General features: G+C 39.5%; 1 protein-coding gene across 1 annotated transcript; it reads left to right on the top strand.

Annotated features, from left to right (window-relative positions):
• The first annotated feature begins 720 nt into the window (after positions 1-720).
• Positions 721-17,994, top strand: FBXO30 (F-box protein 30). Its single transcript, XM_087817674.1, has 3 exons — positions 721-799; positions 10,013-12,072; positions 15,875-17,994. Exons 2-3 carry the CDS (start codon positions 10,036-10,038, stop codon positions 16,076-16,078), a joined length of 2,241 nt encoding a protein of 746 aa, XP_087673800.1. The 5' UTR covers positions 721-799; positions 10,013-10,035; the 3' UTR covers positions 16,079-17,994.
• Positions 17,995-19,725: the final 1,731 nt, after the last annotated feature.

Here is a 19,725-nt window from a genome sequence, read left to right as displayed (position 1 = left end):
GGCTCAGTCCCCAGCAAGGTAGCCGACAAGGGTCAGGGCACTAAGTCACAGGACTTGGGCACATGGAGGTTAGCAGGCAGCAAGGCCTGTGGCAGCAGCACTGAAGCTTCAGCAAGGTGCGGGTTTCCTCCTGTATATGACCTAAGGGGAAGAGCACTGCACCCGGAGTTAAATCTGGGCTGCTTCCCTACATTCAGGGGGGTAAACAAGCCACTCCACTTGGGCCTGCTTCCTCAATTCCAAAATGACGGGTCTGGGATGCCCTGCAGGAATACAAGATTCTCAAGCAAACAGGATCTGGAAGCACTGCCTAGAGCAGCCAGGCGGGGCCCGCCGGAAACCTCGCGCAGGGCTCCCCCAGCCCCGGCTCTGGCTGCAGAACCGCCTCCCCGCCACGTCGGTTGCAGAGTCGGTGGGAGGCGTGCGCGTCCCCGCTGGGGCTCGGCGTGCGCGTCCCCGCGAGCTCGGCGTGCGCGTCCCCGCGGGCTCGGCGTGCGCGTCCCCGCCAGCCTCGCCGCTGCCGCCGGGGCCGCCGCCTAGGAGGCCAGGCCGGGCCGGGTGGGCGGGGCGACGCGGGGCGGGGCGCCCGAGGAGGGCGGCGGCCTGCGGAGGGGCCGAGTTAGCGGAGGCGGAGGAGGAGGAGAAGGGAGAAAAGGTGGCTGTCCGGCGGGACAGAGCGGCTGGCGGAGGCGGACCGCACGGGGTGTGGGGCCCGGAGCGGCCCCGGGACAGCGCGCAGCAGCCGGGCGCGGCGGCCACGGCAGCCAGGGCCTGGGCCACGGTTCGGCCGCGCCGGCCGGTGAGTGTCAGAGGCCCGCGGGGAGGCCGGCGCGCTCGGGGCTGCGCTGGGGATGGAGGCGGCGGCCGGGCCGTGCGAGGCCCGCGGCCAGGTCGGAGGCGGCCCGGCCTGGGGCGCAGGGAACACGGCCCCGCGCCGACCCTGTGGGTCCCCGGCGCCGAGTGGGCGTCCGCGGCGTGGGGTTCGCGCGGGTCCTCCTGCCGGGCCGGCCGCGGAGACGCTCTGCTCTGCAAATGGCGACCCGGACCCCGGCGACCGACCCCCGGGCCACCGCGCCGGGCGTGTTCATGTGCGGGGAGGGGGCGGAGGGAACTTGGGCGACCCCGGGAGCCTCGGCGCCCCGGCTGCCGGCTCCGGGAGCCTGTCAGAAACTTGAGTTGTCTGCGGCAGAAACGTGCTCGCGGAAGACGGGGAGGCGTCTTCAACTGTCTCCACGGGACGGGAGGAGTTGGTAACTTTTCCATTCATGGAAGTGAGAGGCGCCTCGTCCTAGCCTCCCGAGTCCTCGTTAAAGGGAACGAGCTGGTTTTCTGGCTCTGAGGGGTCCGAGCCTTCCCCGGTTATGCGTGTCCCGTCCCGCGCGGGTGGGCGCAGGGCGTGGAGGGGGCCGCGGGGCGCGCGCCGGCTTCGAGCCGCCCCCGCCGGGTGTTCTCCGTGGGTGTGGGAGAAGGGGGCCGAGCGCGGGTGTTGTTTACCGCGGCCCTGGCGCTCCAGGCCCCTCGGCCCCTCTTGTTTTTCTTTCCGAGCCCTGTCGTAAGTCTCAGATAAGAGATGCTTGGGAAGGAATTGACCTTTTATTCCATAATTACTTCGTTGACTGTGATCCAAGATGAAGTTATTTATGGGCGTTCTGATAATCGTGGTAGATTAACTGGAAAGTCTGCACATCCCAAACCCCAAACTTCTTAAACTTCAGTTTTTGCGTGCCGCATCTCAGCGCCGTGTCGTGTCTTGCGGGGGAGACCTGGTGAGTTCCCCTCGCGGATCCGGCGCTGGCTCGCCTCGGTCCCGGTTTCCCCGAGCGGCGCAGGGGTTGGCCCGGCAGAGGGAAAAGAGCAGGTTCAGGGTTTTCCTCGGGGTTCGCGTGTTCAGTGTGGGATTTTCGCTGAATCACTGTTATTTATGCTTAGTCGCTGTTTCTTGTTACAGAAGTTTGGGGATAACATGGTGTTTTGCTGACTTTTTAAGTTGCCAGTTTGTTTTTATCTGGTGCGCGACTGCGGTGACATAGCTTTTTTTGTGTGATTCTGGAAATGTTAGTGGGTGGAGTTTTGTGAGTGTTAGTAGAGAGCTGAAGTTTCCCATATAGGCAAACTTTCATGGAGTCCAAGTGTACTAGGTATTTAATTTCAAAACAATATTTCTCCATGTCTAGCACTGCAGACTTTTTTTAAAAATACAAAGTGTCTTAACAAAATATACTATTAAAGAACAATAATACATATTTTGAGATAATGTATATGGTTTGGGAGGTAGTTTAAGGTCACGAAAATAGGCATTGGTAATGTGTGTTTACTATTTGATATGTTACTGAAGTGTGACTTTTAGTGGGATAAGTCCTATACTATTCTGTATGGCCTTCATAGAAATTTTTAAACTGAGTTCCTGTGATTGCCTGTTTCATTAAAAGGAGCTAGTACATGCTCTGGAATGACATTATAGTCGTAGAATTCTTTGATGTTAAAATCTTCAGTCAAAAGGCTGTATAAAACGTAATTCAATTTCAAATTCAGTTTGGTGAAATAGGTGAGATTGGCCTTGGACTAGTGGTTTTTACCCTGTAGGTAAGCAGGTAGTTGGACACAGATAAGTGTTCATGAATTAAAACTCATTCTGTGAAAATCTTTTACAAAAAGGATATGTCTTCTTTTTTAAAGAATGGGTAATGTTAGCATTAGATAGTTCCTCATATGATTGTTTTTAATAAGTTTTGTAAGTATAAATGACCTGATGTAAAATATATTTATACATAAAGCTTTGTGTATGTAAATGGTTGTGTAAAGTGAAGTACATCTGTTTTCTGAGGAAACATGTTTGTATCCTACTGGACACACACATAATAGTAACCATCTAGGGTGTTTTCACACTCGAGGTCACAAAGGTGAAATTCCTTGGAAGCCCATTCCCCTCTGCCATGCTGCCCATTGTCATAAGCTGAGCTCTACCATTTGGGTGGATTATTTTTATCTGAGTATCAACTCAAATAAATTCTGGTCTCAGTATTAAATATTTATTATTTTAATTTCTGATGTAAGTCTTTAATAGTTTCATTTTCTTATTTAGTGGAGAGCATGGCAATTAATTAGAACTTTCACTTTGGAATAAGCTACTCATAACCATATTTAGAAATGAAAGATGTATGTTTATGATTGGAAGGCAAAAACTTGAAAAAAAAAATCCATACAATTAGGTCATCATTTTATAAATAAAAAGAAGTCAGAACCAAACTTTAATAAAAGAATGTGTACAGTGTAACCCATTTATCCATTTTGGACTCAACAGGAGAGTTTATGTTCTGAATCGTGAGTTTAATGATAGTGGATTTTCAATCTTGTCTAGTTACCCCCAACCCCATTTTTTTAACCAGTGAAATAAGATGTCCCACTGAGGTTATTGATTTATTGTAGTCTTTAAAACTGACTGCACCTGATTACAAACAAGTCAGCAAGCATTTGTATTTACTGTGCAAATAGTACCTTTGACTATACAAGAAGGATGGGACTTACTCTGGAGGAGCTCATAACTGATTGCTAAATTTGAAATTATTTTTTTTAATATGTCTTTATTGATTTCAGAGAGAGGAAGGGAGAGGAAGAAAGAGAGAGATAGAAACATCAATGGTGGTGAGTCATTGATCGGTTGCCTCCTGCACGCCTCTGACTGGGGATTGAGCCTGCAACCCCGGCATGTGCCCTGACTGGGAATCCAACTGCGATCTCCTGGATCATAGGTTGATGGTCAACCGCTGAGCCACGCCGGCCGGGCTAAACTAGAAAAGTTTAGTCGTAAACTGACTTGTAATGTGGTTAACTAATTGAGCAAGTGTGTGTATAGGTCCATTTCAGTCTTACAATTGAAGCAGTATTTTCTTGTGTAAGTAGCGTTCTATATAAACTACCACCGTATTAGTTGTGATATTAAGCGGCTGATAGCACTCCCTTTTTGAGCTTCTTTTTTTCACCCTGTCCCCTCTCAGCACCTGCTCATGTGCGGGCTCTTCCACCTCTGCTTTCTCTTCTGCACCCGGTGCCTCTGTATTCAGTAACCAGTAGCCAGACTGCAGGGTTGGTTAGGGAATTAAAATAGTGGAACAGTATAAAGGTAAACTTTTCCTTCCATGCTTTTCATTACTATTATTTTTTAAGATTTTAAAACACTGGAAGATTGGAATTAACTTTTTTGATTTACTTTTACCTTTGGTTTGCTTTTTTGATGGATAATTTATCTTACTTCATATACAGTATAATGCTTGAAACAAATAACCTAGGTGCTCAATAAGTGTTTGATCACTATTGATGATTTATAGCTTGTACAATGAGTGTACTAGATCTATAAGCGAAGTATGTAGTTTTCCATGAAATTAAGAGTCGCATTTTGTTTGGGAATCCATTTGGTTATTTCTTGTATCATAATTCTTTGTTGTTGTTGTTTTTAGGTAAGAGGAACAATTTTGAATACAGGGAAGAGTTGGATGAGGCAGAAATGGTCCTGCCTCCTTCATGGAGTTGGAATTTTCTTGCGGAGATAGATATTAAAGAGGATAATGATTTACTTAGAGTTGTGACTAGTATTACCAAGGAAAAATGCAATGTGTAATTAGCATGTAGCATAATATGGGATTCATACTTTACCTTTGGGATGTGGAAAAGTAGCATTTAAACTGAGACATAAAGATTTGAGGCTGAAGTTGGGGAGGGAAAGGGGTGTGCATGTGTCTGCCTTGGAGGCAGAAGTGGATATTAAAAACAGCCTGAGGCAGCAAGCTGTGTGAGTACTTTGGGTGACTTGACTTAGCCTGTTTTAAAATTGTGCTAATTTGCCATGTTTTATTGATTTTTATCACCTTACCTATTTTTATGAATTTGGAAAAATAAACAGTTTGTTTTGAGGGCCATATCTTTTAAGTCTAGAAATAGCCTTAAATGACAAGGCCTAATTTCACCGTATGGGAAAATGCCATGTCTTAAAACTATTTTTATGGATTGTTTGTCAGCTGCAGAGTATGAGTTGGCCAAGAATTTCTGTTAGAGAAAATTGAAACTACTGTAAAGCATTTAATCATTTACAGCTATTTTCTGGTGTAATGAAACTTTTCCAGTTGTTTGGAAATGTTAAGATTCTTTTTCTAGAGAGTCCTTTAAAAAAAAAAAATATTGAGGAGTTTTAAATTATGCTCATCTTGAACTTGAAACCTCAATTCTGAAGCCTCAGTTTTAGCAACTTGTTTTCTCCTGGGCCTGCTGTGTCACTGTTCAACTGATAAATCAGGGATTGGTGTTTTTAACCCTGTTTCACGGGATTTATGAGCAGTGTGAAGCATATTTACTTGATAATAATGACCTTGGTTAGAAAGAGGATAGATCTGGAAGTTTAAGGTTCTGAAGCTGAGGTTTATATCCCCAGAACATTCTTTGGGTGTTATCTAGTGCATTTTCTTATTTCTTAGTATATTTAATAGTAAAATGGAATTAAACTTGATTTCTTCTTTAACTATTTTGAGAATTGTTACATTTATATTCCATATGTTAATAGAGAGCATTATGAATGTAAGTTATTCATTAAGTAATTTAAAACTCCTATATGCGAAACAAAGTAATATGCTATTAGAAAGGACCGAAAAGGAGGCAGGATCATCTCTCTGTCTCATTCAGTTCTTTATTTACTTATTTATTTACTTATTTTTTAAGAGAGAGAAACATGGTTTGGTTGCTTTCCTGTACGTGCCCTGGGGATCAAACCCGAAACCTAGATATGTGCCCAGACCGGAAATCGAACCCACAACCTTTCAGTGTGCCGGATGACGCTCCAGCCAGCTGAGCCACACTAGCCAGGGCGCATCAGTTCTTGACCACAGGGGTGGTTGTGTTGGAATAAACTACAAGCAAAGTCGTAATCTCCATTCCTCAAATAACATCTTAAAATTGGATCACCAGTTACCGAAGTGCTGCCTTATTTTCTTAAACCTCTTATAAGTAAACAAACCTGTTATTGCCCATGTGCACTGACCAGATATAGATTTCAATTCTAGTTCTCCCACTTAGTAGGCAGAGGACTTCGGGCAAGCCTCTCAGCCTTTCTGAACCCATTTCCTCTGGGTTGTTATAAGGGTTGTGACATTAAGTGACAAAACTTATGTAAAGGACAAAATGGGCACATAATTCGTGTTCCTTTTTTCTTCTCTGTACTTCAATGAATAATAAATAATTTTGGACTGTGTTTTTATTTTCATTTTTTAACATTTTCTTATTCAGAATAGAATAGTATGCAAAGGCTGCTTATTTTGAAGCTTGAGAGCCTTCTTTAAGAGTTGCTGGTTTGCATTTAACTCAGTTGTTTGTAACAGTTACTATTTTAAACACTTGAATTAAGTGACGTTTTTTGAGTTGTGTTCTGTCTGGTGTGATCATGTGATTTGTACATAACATAAAGTGTTCCTACAAGTTCTGAGAGCAGTGGTCACTTTTGGAACTGCTTGTATTTTTAGGTTACTCTCTTAGTAACAGTCAAGCTTATTTCAGCATGTGAGATGAACTCAGTCTGGTTGCAAAATAAGAAAGCTACAGCTGTTTTCACAATCTAATCACTCAATAAAGTTTGTCTTAATTCTTAATAAAGTTTCTTTTTAAATTTCTGTTTAATTTACAAATGTTTTTCATGATTAGTCTGTCATTTCTTCTATTATGTCTCTTTTAGCATGTCTGCTTTTAATTTATAGGTTCTGTCATTACCTACAAAATTTATAGGGTTAAATATTTAAAAGTATATTTAACTCAGAACTTTTAATTAAACACAGTTTAAAAAATACAGTTTTGTTGATAAACGTGTGTGTCCCCCACCCCCAGTATCATTAAGCACCATAATATCAACTCATAACTTTTCTACTTGCTCAACAAAAGTTCTATCAAGAATAGGTAAACTTTTGTTATTTTAGTTTGAAGAAAATCAAACTTGGACTGGAGAAAAAGAAATAGCAATTTGGGGAGTAACAGTTTACATTAGCCACCTGGAACCAAGATACTTCATGGAAAAATATATCAGAGAGCCAGTTTATGCACTGAAGTGAAGAAAATAGGCTGATAATCAGCATCTTATCCAGAAAATTATCATCTACTACAGAGTAATTCAACTTGGGAAATGTTGAGATGAGTTGCCTGTGCCATGTACAAATAGAGATGTATAATAAGTAATTAGCTGAGAGATCTGAAGTTTGGAAGAGGGATCTGGGCAGGAGATATAGATGAGTTTTGAGAATATTTGTGGTAATGGAAGCTTTTGAGAAATTGAGGGCACCCAGGGAGAGAATGTGTAGAAGAGTGAGTAGAAACGCCATGAGCCCCAAAGAAGAGTATAGTAGCTTAGAAGAGTCTAAGAGGCAGGGAGAACCAGGGGAACATGACACCATGAGAGCTAAGAAAAAAATAATAGTTTAAAGGGAGGAATTAGTCAACATAATGATAATGCCCAAGGAAGATGGGACCTGGAAAAAAATGCCCTTTGGATTTCGCACTGAGCATCTGAGCAGCGCAGGCATCACGGGTGGTGGTGAAAATAAAAGCCAGATTAGAGGGCCAAAGAGTATTGGGGAGATTAGAGGGTTTTTTGGTGAATTTTTTGTTTTTCTTCTGAAAGCTTAACTGAATAGGAAAAAGAATAGTAGCAAAGGGGGATGTTGCTTTATTATTTAGGTTTTTAAAGATAAAAATAGTCTTTTAAGTTTTTATGCTAATAGGAATAAGCCAATAAAGAAATTGAATATTACAGAAAAAAGACATCAAATAGGCCCAGTAATTAAATCAATATGTTGTGCGGATGCTCTCTCTTATTTTTATATAAAATTTGATAAAGGCAGGAAAGACCATTAGGTATCTGTAATCCCCTCATATTATTTTATAGGTACAATTTCTTTGTTTAAAATTCTTAGTGACTTCAAATTAAAGTCTTAATTCCTTAGAGTAACATATAGCGCGCTCTTCATGATTTGCGTCACTGTCCCACCTCATCTTCTGCAGCCACCTTGTATTTTACCCTGTGAACCAGCAGCACTAGGAAGCTTGAAGTTCCCTGAACATGTTTTGACAATCCTTGCTTTTCTGCATTTGCTTATGCTGTTACTTCAGCCTTGAATGTCTCCCCTCCTTCCCAGCACCACCCCACACCCCATAAGACTTCTCTTCTTTCAAGACTCCTGTGACTTCTCTAGTCCTTGCCATTACTGATTATTGTCTTCTTGTGTTACCATTTTACTTCTCTCATACTGATCACATAATAATGTGACATGATTTTTACTGTCTCTGACCTCCTGCTATAGCTGCTTGAGAGGAAGTATCGTGTCTTACTAATCTTTGTATTGCCACACCAAACACAGTCTGATATGTTAAACAGTAAATAAATGTTTATTTTAATGAATGAATGGGAACTCTGGCCCTGAGATGTGATTTGCCCACAGCCATAGAAATGGAGCTAGAATTTATATTTTCTGGGAAAATTCTCTGTATGCTTTAATTACAGCTTACTTACTGATTTGTTGTAGAATTTATTAAGGTATTATAGAAAGAGATCAATAGATGAAATCTTAAATTCATGTATTTAGAGGGAATAAAAAGAAAACTTCTAATAAAGAGTTAACTATTTCTGTGAAATTCAGATTATTCTCCTTTAGAAACATGATGAGGTCTCTGCAATGTGGGGTACATCAAAATCAGTTTAATTGAAATTAAAAAGGTAAAAGATAAAGCATTCTTTGAAATCTAAAAGTTAAATATACATTAAATTCGTTTTGGCATTAGTTTATTTATTACCCAGTATACCAGGATTTAAGTATTAAATTTGAAACTTTTGGCCTTGTAAACATATTGCCTATCTGCAATATAAAAATGAACTTCTATGACATTTTAGTTAAATTTCTGAATTGTTACTGGAAGTACTTATGTTTCAAGATGGATTGATTATATGTAACATAAATCCATTAAATGTTTATTTTATATATTTCATTATAAAGTAAGCCAATATGCCTTTATGCTTTGATTTATATTATCAAATAATAATTTTTTATTTTTAAAATTTATCTTTATTGTTGAAAGTATTACAGATGTTCCCTTTTCCCCCATTGATCCCCTCCACTTTGCACCCCCTCCAGGCTTCCACCACACTGTTGTCTGTGTCCATGGATTATGCATAATATGCATATAAATTCTTAGGTTACTCTCTCCCCACCCACCAACTCACCCACCCCTGCCTTCCCTCTGAGATTCGTCAGTCTGTTCATGCTTTATGTCTCTGGATCTCTTTTGTTCATCTGTTTATTTTGTTCATTAGATTCCACATTTGAGTAAGATCGTGTGGTACTTGTCGTTTTCTGACTGGCTTATTTCGCTTAGCATAATACTCTCCAGGTGCCACCGTGCTGTCTCATAGGGTAAGGGATCCATCTTTTTCACAGCTGCATAGTACTCCATGGTGTAACTGGCTGAGAAGATACTTGATATGATTTCATTCTTCTTGAACTTGTAGAGCCTTGTTTTGTGTCCTCACATGTGATCTATCTTTGAGTATGTCCCATGTGCACCTGAGGAGAATGCATATTCTGCAGCTTTGGGGTGAAATGTTCTGTAAATGTCAATTAAATCCATCTGATCTAGTGTGTCATTTAGAGTCACTGTTTCCTTGTTGATTTTTTTTTTTTTGTCTGAAAGATCTATCCAGTAAAGTCAGTGGGGTGTTAAAGTCCCCTACTATGACTATATTGCTGTCAGTCTCTCCTTTAAAGTCCTCCAGAAGTTTTTTGGGATTTTCTTTGTTTCTTTTTTTCAGCCTGTGTGAGTCTTTTGTTCTGAGGTGGGTCTCTTGTAGACAGCATGTAATTGGGTGTTGTTTTCTTATCCATTCAGCTACCCTATGTCTTTTGATTGTAGCCTTTAATCCATTTATATTTAAGGTTATTACTGATTTTTAAAATTGACCAATTTTTGCCTAACTTATCTTTTTCCATCTTAGCAACCAGAGCTGGACCGGCCATTATGGAGGAGGAGCTGCAGCATTCGCACTGTGTGAATTGTGTCAGTAGACGGTGTATGACCAGACCAGAGCCTGGGATTTCCTGTGACTTGATTGGTTGTCCATTGGTTTGTGGAGCAGTCTTCCATTCTTGTAAAGCTGATGAGCATCGACTTTTATGTCCATTTGAGCGAGTACCTTGCTTAAATAGTGACTTTGGATGTCCATTTACAATGGCTCGAAATAAAGTTGCTGAACATCTAGAAACATGTCCTGCAAGTGTGGTGTGCTGTACAATGGAGTGGAACCGATGGCCAGTTAGTTATGCAGATCGGAAGTCATATGAAAATCTAAGTAGAGATGTTGATGAAGTAGCACAATTAGACATGGCCTTGGCGCTTCAAGACCAAAGGATGCTCTTAGAATCTCTCAAAGTAGCCACCATGATGTCAAAAGCGACTGATAAAGTATCAGATCCTAGAGAACAAATATCAGTGAAATCAACTGTTCCAGAGATACCACATGCTAATGGTTTGGTGTCTGTTGATGAAGAATCTTACGGTGCACTTTATCAAGCTACTGTAGAAACAACCAGAAGCTTGGCTGCTGCTTTAGATATCCTGAACACCGCCACAAGGGACATTGGCATGTTAAGTACAAGTCTTTGTGCTTCCGCAAGTGAAATGAATGAAGAGCAAAATGCCAGAGAAAGCTCACAGAATAGGAAATTGAAAGACCAGGACCATCTTTATGAGGATGAGATAGGAGCAGTAGGTGGAATTGGCTGTAACGACACAAGTCAGAATGCCCAGTCTGAACAAAACGGTTCAAGTGATTTATTATGTGACTCAAATACCAGTTCTTATGGCACTTCTGCTCTTTGTAATGGCCTTCCTTTGGAAAATGTATGTACGCAGGTCATAGACCGGAATCAGAATTTACATGGTGATTCAAAGGAAAATAACTTAAGAAATGGAGAATGTGTAGCATCAGATGGCACTTCAGAACCTTCCAGTTCACTGTCAGTAGCAGCACAGCTTAGGGAAGTAATACCGCCTAATGCTTTGCCTAACGGCACAGTTCAGCATATCCTCATGCCAGGTGACGAGGGTGGAGGAGAATTGTGTCGGAGGAAAGTAGACTTAGGGGACTTGAGGAATGTAGATGTCTTATCTTTTAGTCAATCTCCATTCAAATTTCTTTCTAATTCATGTTGGTCTAAACCGAAGGAAGACAAAGCAGTAGATACATCAGATTTGGAAGTTGCAGAAGATCCAATGGGCCTCCAAGGAATAGATCTCATCACAGCAGCATTACTGTTTTGTCTAGGAGATTCTCCAGGTGGAAGGGGTATATCAGATAGTCGCATGGTTGACATTTACCACATTGACTTTGGAACTCAGACTTTTTCACTTCCGTCTGCAATATTAGCTACAAATACGATGGTTGGGGAAATAGCTTCCGCTTCAGCTTGCGATCATGCCAACCCACAGCTTTCAAATCCAAGTCCTTTTCAGACACTTGGGCTGGATTTAGTATTGGAATGTGTCGCTAGGTACCAACCCAAGCAGCGTTCAATGTTTACATTTGTTTGTGGACAGCTATTTAGAAGAAGAGAATTTTCTTCACATTTTAAGAATGTGCATGGTGACATTCATGCTGGACTCAATGGCTGGATGGAACAGAGGTGTCCTTTAGCATATTATGGCTGTACCTATTCTCAGCGTAGGTTTTGTCCATCAACACAAGGAGCAAAGATTATACATGATCGCCATTTGAGGTCGTTTGGAGTTCAGCCTTGTGTATCTACAGTATTAGTAGAGCCTGCTAGAAACTGTGTTTTGGGATTACATAGTGACCATCTCAGTGGTCTTCCTTTTGAGGTTCTGCAGCATATTGCAGGCTTTCTTGATGGCTTCAGTCTATGCCAGCTCTCATGTGTATCCAAGTTAATGAGGGATGTGTGTGGCAGCCTGCTTCAGTCTCGTGGAATGGTCATACTGCAGTGGGGGAAAAGGAAGTATCCAGAAGGAAATGCATCATGGCAGATAAAAGAAAAGGTTAGTTTAATTTTAACTGTATCATCTCCTTATGTGACATATAATAGGCACTTAATAATTTTGCTGAATTAATAAAATTAAATTTTTTTATATTGACCATCTTTAAAAACTTAATATGACAACATACTGTTTTTTAAAAATGCTAATTAATGAAAAACTAGGATAGTTAGAATTGTTTGTCATAATCACATATTTACTGCAGTCATCCTAGAACTAGATTCTAATCTAATATGGCAGAGGCCACTTCTGTTTCTTTAGTTGAGCAGTTCTGTATCCACTTAGGTCTTCTGTAACGACATTTGTTTGTGACCATGTTAACCACCTGATTTGGACTCCATCTGAAACATTTTCACCATCAGACAGTGGGGAAAGCAAAAAGGAGATTTTTTAACTGCTTACAATTGGCATTTTCTTTTCATTCTTGGCAGTTTCTTTCTTAGGACTTGCTTGTTTCAGGTAGAACCTAAATCAGGAGAGATGAGAAAAAGTTATAAGCACCTGTTACTAGTAAGTGACCAATGGAGTATTTGGGGGCAGGTGGACGTAAATGGATGGATGTGGATATGTGTTAGGTCAGAGTGAGATAAGAGTAGGGGCAGTAGGATTTGCTATTGTTGGTGGGGACCCTGGGCGTAGTACGGTAAGAGGGAGTGTTGCATATTGAAAGCTTGAGCTGGGATTTAGGCAGACCTGGGAACAAACCCTGGCTCCACCCTTTTTCTCCTGTGATACCCTACTTTTGCCCAGCTTCTTTTTGAGGCACTCTCCAATAGAAAATAGAAGGTATTACAGATATCTTTGATTGTAGGTGTTTTCATTTCAGAACTGTAATTCAAAACCTTGCATTTTATACAAGAAAATTTTGTATAAACTTCACATTGGGATTCAAAGTTTTTGGCTACTTTGCTTTGCCATCTTTAGGTTTTCTCTTACTTCTACTTGTTGCTCCAGTTTTCAGAATTCTACTTCTCCTCCTGTGTTCTCCTAAGGCTTTGATCTGTAAATGAACAATAATTATTTTATGATTTTTTTTCCCCAAAGGGAATTCTGGTGGCAGAAAACTTCATACTTTTAGTACTTGCTGCGTGTGCATGTGTATATTTTCACTTTCCAGATGATTTGCTGTCTTTCTCCCATTTGGGATGGGACTCTGAGTATGGCCTCTTGGCTGCTTTTTGTCCTTGCCAACTGGTATTGACCTGTGAGGTGAGATATTTTCTGGGGTTTTATTCCTGCAAAAAATCTTATCTACTCTTGGAGTTTAAATTGCTTTCATTTATTACTAACACATCTCTATCCTGGCCATTTTCTTAGAACTCCATCCAGACCATTATGTGCAAGCGTTTACTGGATATCTCCACTAGATTATTTCACAGCTTCATCCAACTTGACATGTCCAACCTACTCCACTTCTCTTTCTCTCCTAATCTCAGAAAGTGGCATTGTCTTCTATCAAATTGCCTAAAGTAGGAATTTGGGAGCTAGAGTGGACACCCACGTTCCCCCTTTATTTCCATATTGTGGTAATCACAAACTGCTATTATGTCTCTCTCCTTCAAACCTCCCAGGTTTGCTTTACTGTTTCCATTAATATTTCCCCAGTTCAGTCCTGCCTTTAGTTCTCTCCCGGATTACTGCCGTAGCCTCCTCCTAACTGGGTTTCTCGTTCAGGTGTGTCCCTCTTCAACATGTTCTCTACGTAAGAACTAGGGCGACAGACATTTTCTTAAATACAGTTCTTATACTGCAGTGCTTAAAAACTTTTTAAATGTTTGTCCATTGTCCTGGGATAGAGACAGGCTCCTTCATGAAACTTTTAAGATTTTTTATGATCTTGCCCCCACCACTTTAGTTTCCTCTTGTCACTTTCTATGCCAGTCCTTGATTTACTTACAGTTGCCTGATGTTTTCTTTCTTGCCTAAGGCCTTTGAGTGTACTGTCCCTAATACCTACATTTGAGCACTTGCAGTATGCTAGACAGCGGGCTAATAAGCATTTTACTTTCATTAATTTATTTAATCTGTTCCCCTTTTATGGAAGAAGAAATTGAGGTTTAAAGAGGTTCAGTAACTTACCCAGCTAACCTATGGATTCAGACCTAGGTAACCTGTCTCTGAAGCTTGTGATCTTCATAACCTTGCTGTATCCTACTTACTCTTCAGATCTTAGCTTCCTTGAATTAAGTGTTTTAGAACCCCACTCTGAAACGTTGAGGGAGGTTCACTGCTCTGTGTTCTTGTGCCCCATTAAATACCCCTACTTTATACATCCCTACTAAAGCATTCACCATGCTGTTGAAATTCACTAAGTTGTCAGTTTCTTTCATTAGACTGTAAGTTACTAAGTACTTAATGGATATTTGAATGAAAAATTGGCCCATTACTAAGAAACTTTGTCATCAGGAGATGGGGGCCATCCATTTTTTTCCTGCATTCGTTTCACCAGACTCTTAACTGTGTGGAAGGAGGAAGGTTGTTTGCCACCATTGAATCTGTTATCTAACTTTAGCATTCTGCTGAAGCTTAACAAGAGCTCCTAATTCTTCCCATAGTTTCATGGGTATGGGGAATTGTAATCTATAATGCCCATTGGTAGCTATCCTCTAGACATTCACTGACTCCTGGGCAATGACTCCATCTAAGGTAAATGGTATAACCCTCAGGAGTATAACAAGTAAGTACCCCATGTACTGAACTGTGGTGACTTCTATTGCCCACTGAGAAGCAGTTCTGTTCACATAGAATTTTGAAGGCTTCTGGCCACTGCAGAAGTCATTACCATTCTTTCCTGAGAAGCTCTACTGAGTACTGAGGGCCTCACTCAAATCCACTGCTACTTTCTAGAGCACTGTATTACCATGTATTCTGTGTTCTCTAACTAGCATTCCCCACTGATGAGCTTAGCTAGAATGCTTAGGCTTTGTCTTGCCCCATTCATACTTGTTACCTAGGTCTGTTCTGCTCCATTCATGCTTATTACCTGTGTTCAGGTAGCTTTTTTTTTTTTGACTTGTAAAGGTGCAGGGGGGCCATAACAGCCATTGCTAGACTAATACGACAATGCTTCAGGGCTTAGAGCTGCTAAGTGACCAAAAGGGGAAGTAGCCCATATTTTTACCAGCAGACACATGAACAGAGATAGCAGGTGAACATTTTGCCAAGACATGCATTTTAAAATGATGTGGATTAAAATAAGATTCATTTTATAAAAGTTCTTTATATATGTTTCTAAAAACGTTTTGAGCAAATTGAAGTACATGTATTTAATATTACTAAGTACCTTTAGTACTTATAAAGAGTGGAAAGATAGGTACCTTGGCACATATTCTATAGTATTTTCAGATGTGCTTCATATAATGTAACAAGAGTGGGAGAAAAACTTGGATAAAAGAAAATAATACTTGTCCATTTCTCCAGACTATGTGGATAGAATGAAAGAATAGTGTGCATATGTATTATTTTTAGGAAGTAGTTCTGAATTCATGAGATTTTGATTTTCTAAAAATTGCTTAATACACTAGATTGGATGTGATTTTTAACATTGGTTTTGTCTTTTATTTTCTTTTTGGTTAGTATTACATTTATTGAAGTCTTAATGTCATAGAAGTGATTTGTCTTATAAATATTTGATAAGCAGATTTGTATCCAAATGGATTTACTAGTCTTCGATTTTGTACCTAACCACTTGAAACTTTATACTGCATATTTCTCTAGCAGTAGAAATGTACACAGTTAGAACAAGAAATGTGTTTTGATACTTGTACATTGATTTGTTTAAATCTGAAGTAGAATTTTCTTTTAGGTATGGCGATTCAGTACTGCGTTTTGTTCTGTTAATGAATGGAAATTTGCTGACATCCTAAGCATGGCAGACCACTTGAAGAAGTGCAGTTACAATATTGTAGAGAAGCGGGAGGAAGCCATCCCCTTGCCATGTATGTGTGTGACACGAGAGCTCACGAAAGAGGGACGCTCACTGCGCTCGGTTTTAAAACCTGTCCTTTAAGAACTGTAACGCCACTTGCACACACACAGAAGCACCTGGTATAATTTCTTTGTAATATGTGACACTTTATTAATGTATTAAAGATTACAACAGCTAAATTTATTGTCACTGTGTATATAATGTTTTGAAGTGACATATATTTTTATAAAGTACTGTTTAGTTGGGAAAAAGTTGCCTTAATGTTTGAAATGTGTGAAATTTTTGGAACTTGCTGGACAGGGTGATCTAATTTTTTGCTACATAATTTTCAGAACTAGTATTTTTAATGGTGTGCATATTTTGGTTCTTAAATTTTTTGCTTCTTAAACTAACAAGGTCCTGACCAAACATATTTCCTCATTTTTTGTGTGGGTTGCAACCCATACATTCAAAAAGCAAAACTTTGATTCACATTTTTGCAGCATAGGTTTTTCAGATGAAAAATTCAGTTGCTTAAGCATTTACATAAGATCATTTTAAAGATTTAATTTCTAGTGCTCCCCTTTTACAGTTGTTGACATGTAGATGGTCTCTAACATATACTTACATAATATTTAAAATCATGACTGTAATTCACAAAAATGTTTTCACCTTATGTATTTACAACTCTCATTCAGAGCGTGGTTCATACACAACTTTCTTTTTTGTTAGACACCACATCCAAAGACTCGTGGCAAGGTAGTACGTGACAGGTTAAAGCAAAACACAAACAAAAAGCCTGTGAACTTATTTTAATTTGAAGCTGTTCATGGTATTATTTGTTAGGTATTTGATATAAGAAAATATACCTCATTTTAAGTTTGAATTGGGCATATTGTGTAAATAAATTTCAAATATTCAAAATGCAAAGGGCTTAGCTTTTTTTAAACAAGCATTTAAAATTTTTGCTTCTTGATGTTTATAAAAATCACAACTATGTTGTTTTAAGACATTTAAAAATGTGAAATTTGGTATCTTGGTAAGATGACAGTCTTGAAATGCAGAAACCTGTTGTGGTTGACAATCTCCTTAGAACAGTTCCAGGTTAATTTCCTGTATAGCCTTCTCTACCAAAAAAGTAAGAACGCATCTTTGTGTAAAGATCAAGGTACAACAGAAAAATATTCAAAGACCTATTCTTGAACTATTTTATTACAGTTCTCAAATTGATTAGTACTAGTATTAACCGGATATGGTCAGTTTAAAAAAATGAGTATGTCAGTACTTAGAAATAAATTGCAAAGTTGGGGGCATTTTTAAATAATTTATTTTAAGTAAGTTCTGGCATTTGGTAGTCTGAAATGGTGACAAGTTACCGTGTTATAAAATATCAAAACTCTACTTTGTCTTTTCCTACATTTGTCCCTGAGAGTGCTCTATTGTTACTAGGTTCTTGATTCCCATATATGGCAATCAGGCTGGGCAGAGGCATTCCTTGGGCATTAGAAAAGAATTCTGAACTGTTTAAGACTTGTTTTGGTTGAATCAAGGCCTTATTACTGTTGAAAAATACAGCACTAAAGACTAATCAATTGTTTCGCCTCACCTGTCATTTTAGTGGAATACTGAGGTCTCAGTGCTTATACTTTCTTTTTCAACTGAGATTGAATGACATAACCAGTCTCTATTTCTGTGAAAAAGTCAGAAATATGATATCAAGTACTGTAAAATGTAACTCTGCCTTTTAAAGTTTTGCTGAAGAATGTGTCTGGTTAGGATAGCACAAACATTAACTTTTTGTTTTATGGTTGTGCTTTTTAAAATCCTTGGGTTTTAAGTTTAGACTTCTTGTTTCTGTACTGGATCATGAGATGTTTAACATTTTTCCACCTTATATTTCTTTTACACATTGTTGGCTGTTTTCTTTTTTGTTTGTTATGCCACCATACTATTTTGTCAAAATGTGTTGTTTGTGCAACATTTGTTGAAATTCTAATAAAATTAATATTTTCCCTTTATATGGCTCAGTAACTTAAAAAGGAAAACTTTTCATTTAAATAAAACTTAATACTTGTTTAACAAATTCCAAACACAGTCATATTGTTTATAGAGTGGATTTCTGCATGTTATAGGATTTGCTTGTTGATTGTTACCCATGTTTTACTGGTGGCATTAAATCTCTTTGTTAATATGGAAAATTCATTAGTTAGCCTTCTATGCCCCACTCAGTGTCTCATTGAAAGTAGTCCCACATAGGGGTATTGAAAGGCTGAAGAGTTTCTGGCAATATTATTTTTCTAAAACTTGTAATGGGCACCGTTTATCAAGCCTTTTAAGCATGAAAAGACTGTACGTCATCCAAGTGAGTTGTCACTTGAGAAGTCTGTTGGTTCCTTGGTCTTCGCTAACTGTCAAGATGAAATGGCAAGTATAGGATGGAGGGAAATCATCTGAATTCATTTTTATCTCTGCTCCTTTCCTAGAACTGCCTGTTATTTTAGTTCTTTCCCTCCCCCCTTCCCTCCTTCCCTCCCTCCCTCATAAACTCTGAGGTGGGAGCCAGCAATCTGTCTTAACAAAGGCCTTCACGTGATTATGATTCACGGTAAAGTATGAGAACTTAGAGGAAAGCCTGGGACATGCCAGCTGTTCTCTCGAATGATGTGTCACTGGAGAGGGTAGATGTGTGTATATACATACATGCGTTTTCCAAAATTATGTGTTAATGGTTAAGTTAAATGATATATATCATGTTAATATTATAGCCCTATGACAGAATACATTGGGTACCACGGTTGGACATATTTTTACAAACTAGTTTTTACTAGTGTTTTAAATTTACTGTTATTACTACTGTTTCTTCTATTCAAGGTAAATTGTAATGCAGCTTACAGTTTATTAGCACTTACATTTAGTCTAGTTTCATTCTCTTGTTTAGTGGTTGCAGAGTGGTGTGAATGTATTAGATTTCTAGGATAAGTAAAGAGTAGAAGTAGACAAATACTGAATTAAGTCGTACATGAATATTTGTAGGAATCCTTTCAGTGCTATCCATGAGAGATTTTAAAGGTTGAGTTGTTGGTTTATCAATAGCATAAAACCTTTTTTGGTCTTCGACCCCGTGTCGCATCAGTACTGTTGCTGTTCTTCACTATCCCTTAACATTGGCCACTGGGATCATAGGGATGTTGAAGGTAACGGGGTTTTCAGTAAAACTTCCATATCCCTTGAAGACAGGGTAGTTTTATTACTATATTGATAACAGATTTTTTACCTCTGGTGATTCGAATGCAGTGTTTGGCATTTAGAAGCAAAACATGTTTAAGTTTTGCATCTCCAGCTTGAGAAGACATGGGGTTTATTAATTTTTAAAATTTTCTAAGGAATAGTTACGCAAACATAAAAACATGTGTTTGTTTCATTCATGACACACCGCTTTGGAAGGTGATATGACTGGGTCCTGCGGAGGTGGGTGTTCAGAACTGCAGTAGAGAGAAAGCAGCCCTCATTCTTTCAGTAGGCCGGACGAAGCCTGTGATGGAAAGAATTTCTTTGATATGTGCTTGGCCGGTCAGCGAAATACTATTCTAAGTAATCCTACTTAACATGCTCATGAGGCCTACGAAGAGAATATTAGTTATGCCTTTAAAGAAAATCAACTCATCAGTGACTTGTCCATTGTGTTTACAATAATTCAATGTGGGTTTTGTTCAGATTTGATCTAAATCTAATTTCAAACAGAAACGAGA

Source organism: Miniopterus natalensis, chromosome 5 (assembly GCF_054644295.1).
Source record: "Miniopterus natalensis isolate mMinNat1 chromosome 5, mMinNat1.hap1, whole genome shotgun sequence".
Lineage (NCBI taxonomy): Eukaryota > Metazoa > Chordata > Mammalia > Chiroptera > Miniopteridae > Miniopterus > Miniopterus natalensis.
This window is presented reverse-complemented; position numbering and strand designations above follow the sequence as displayed.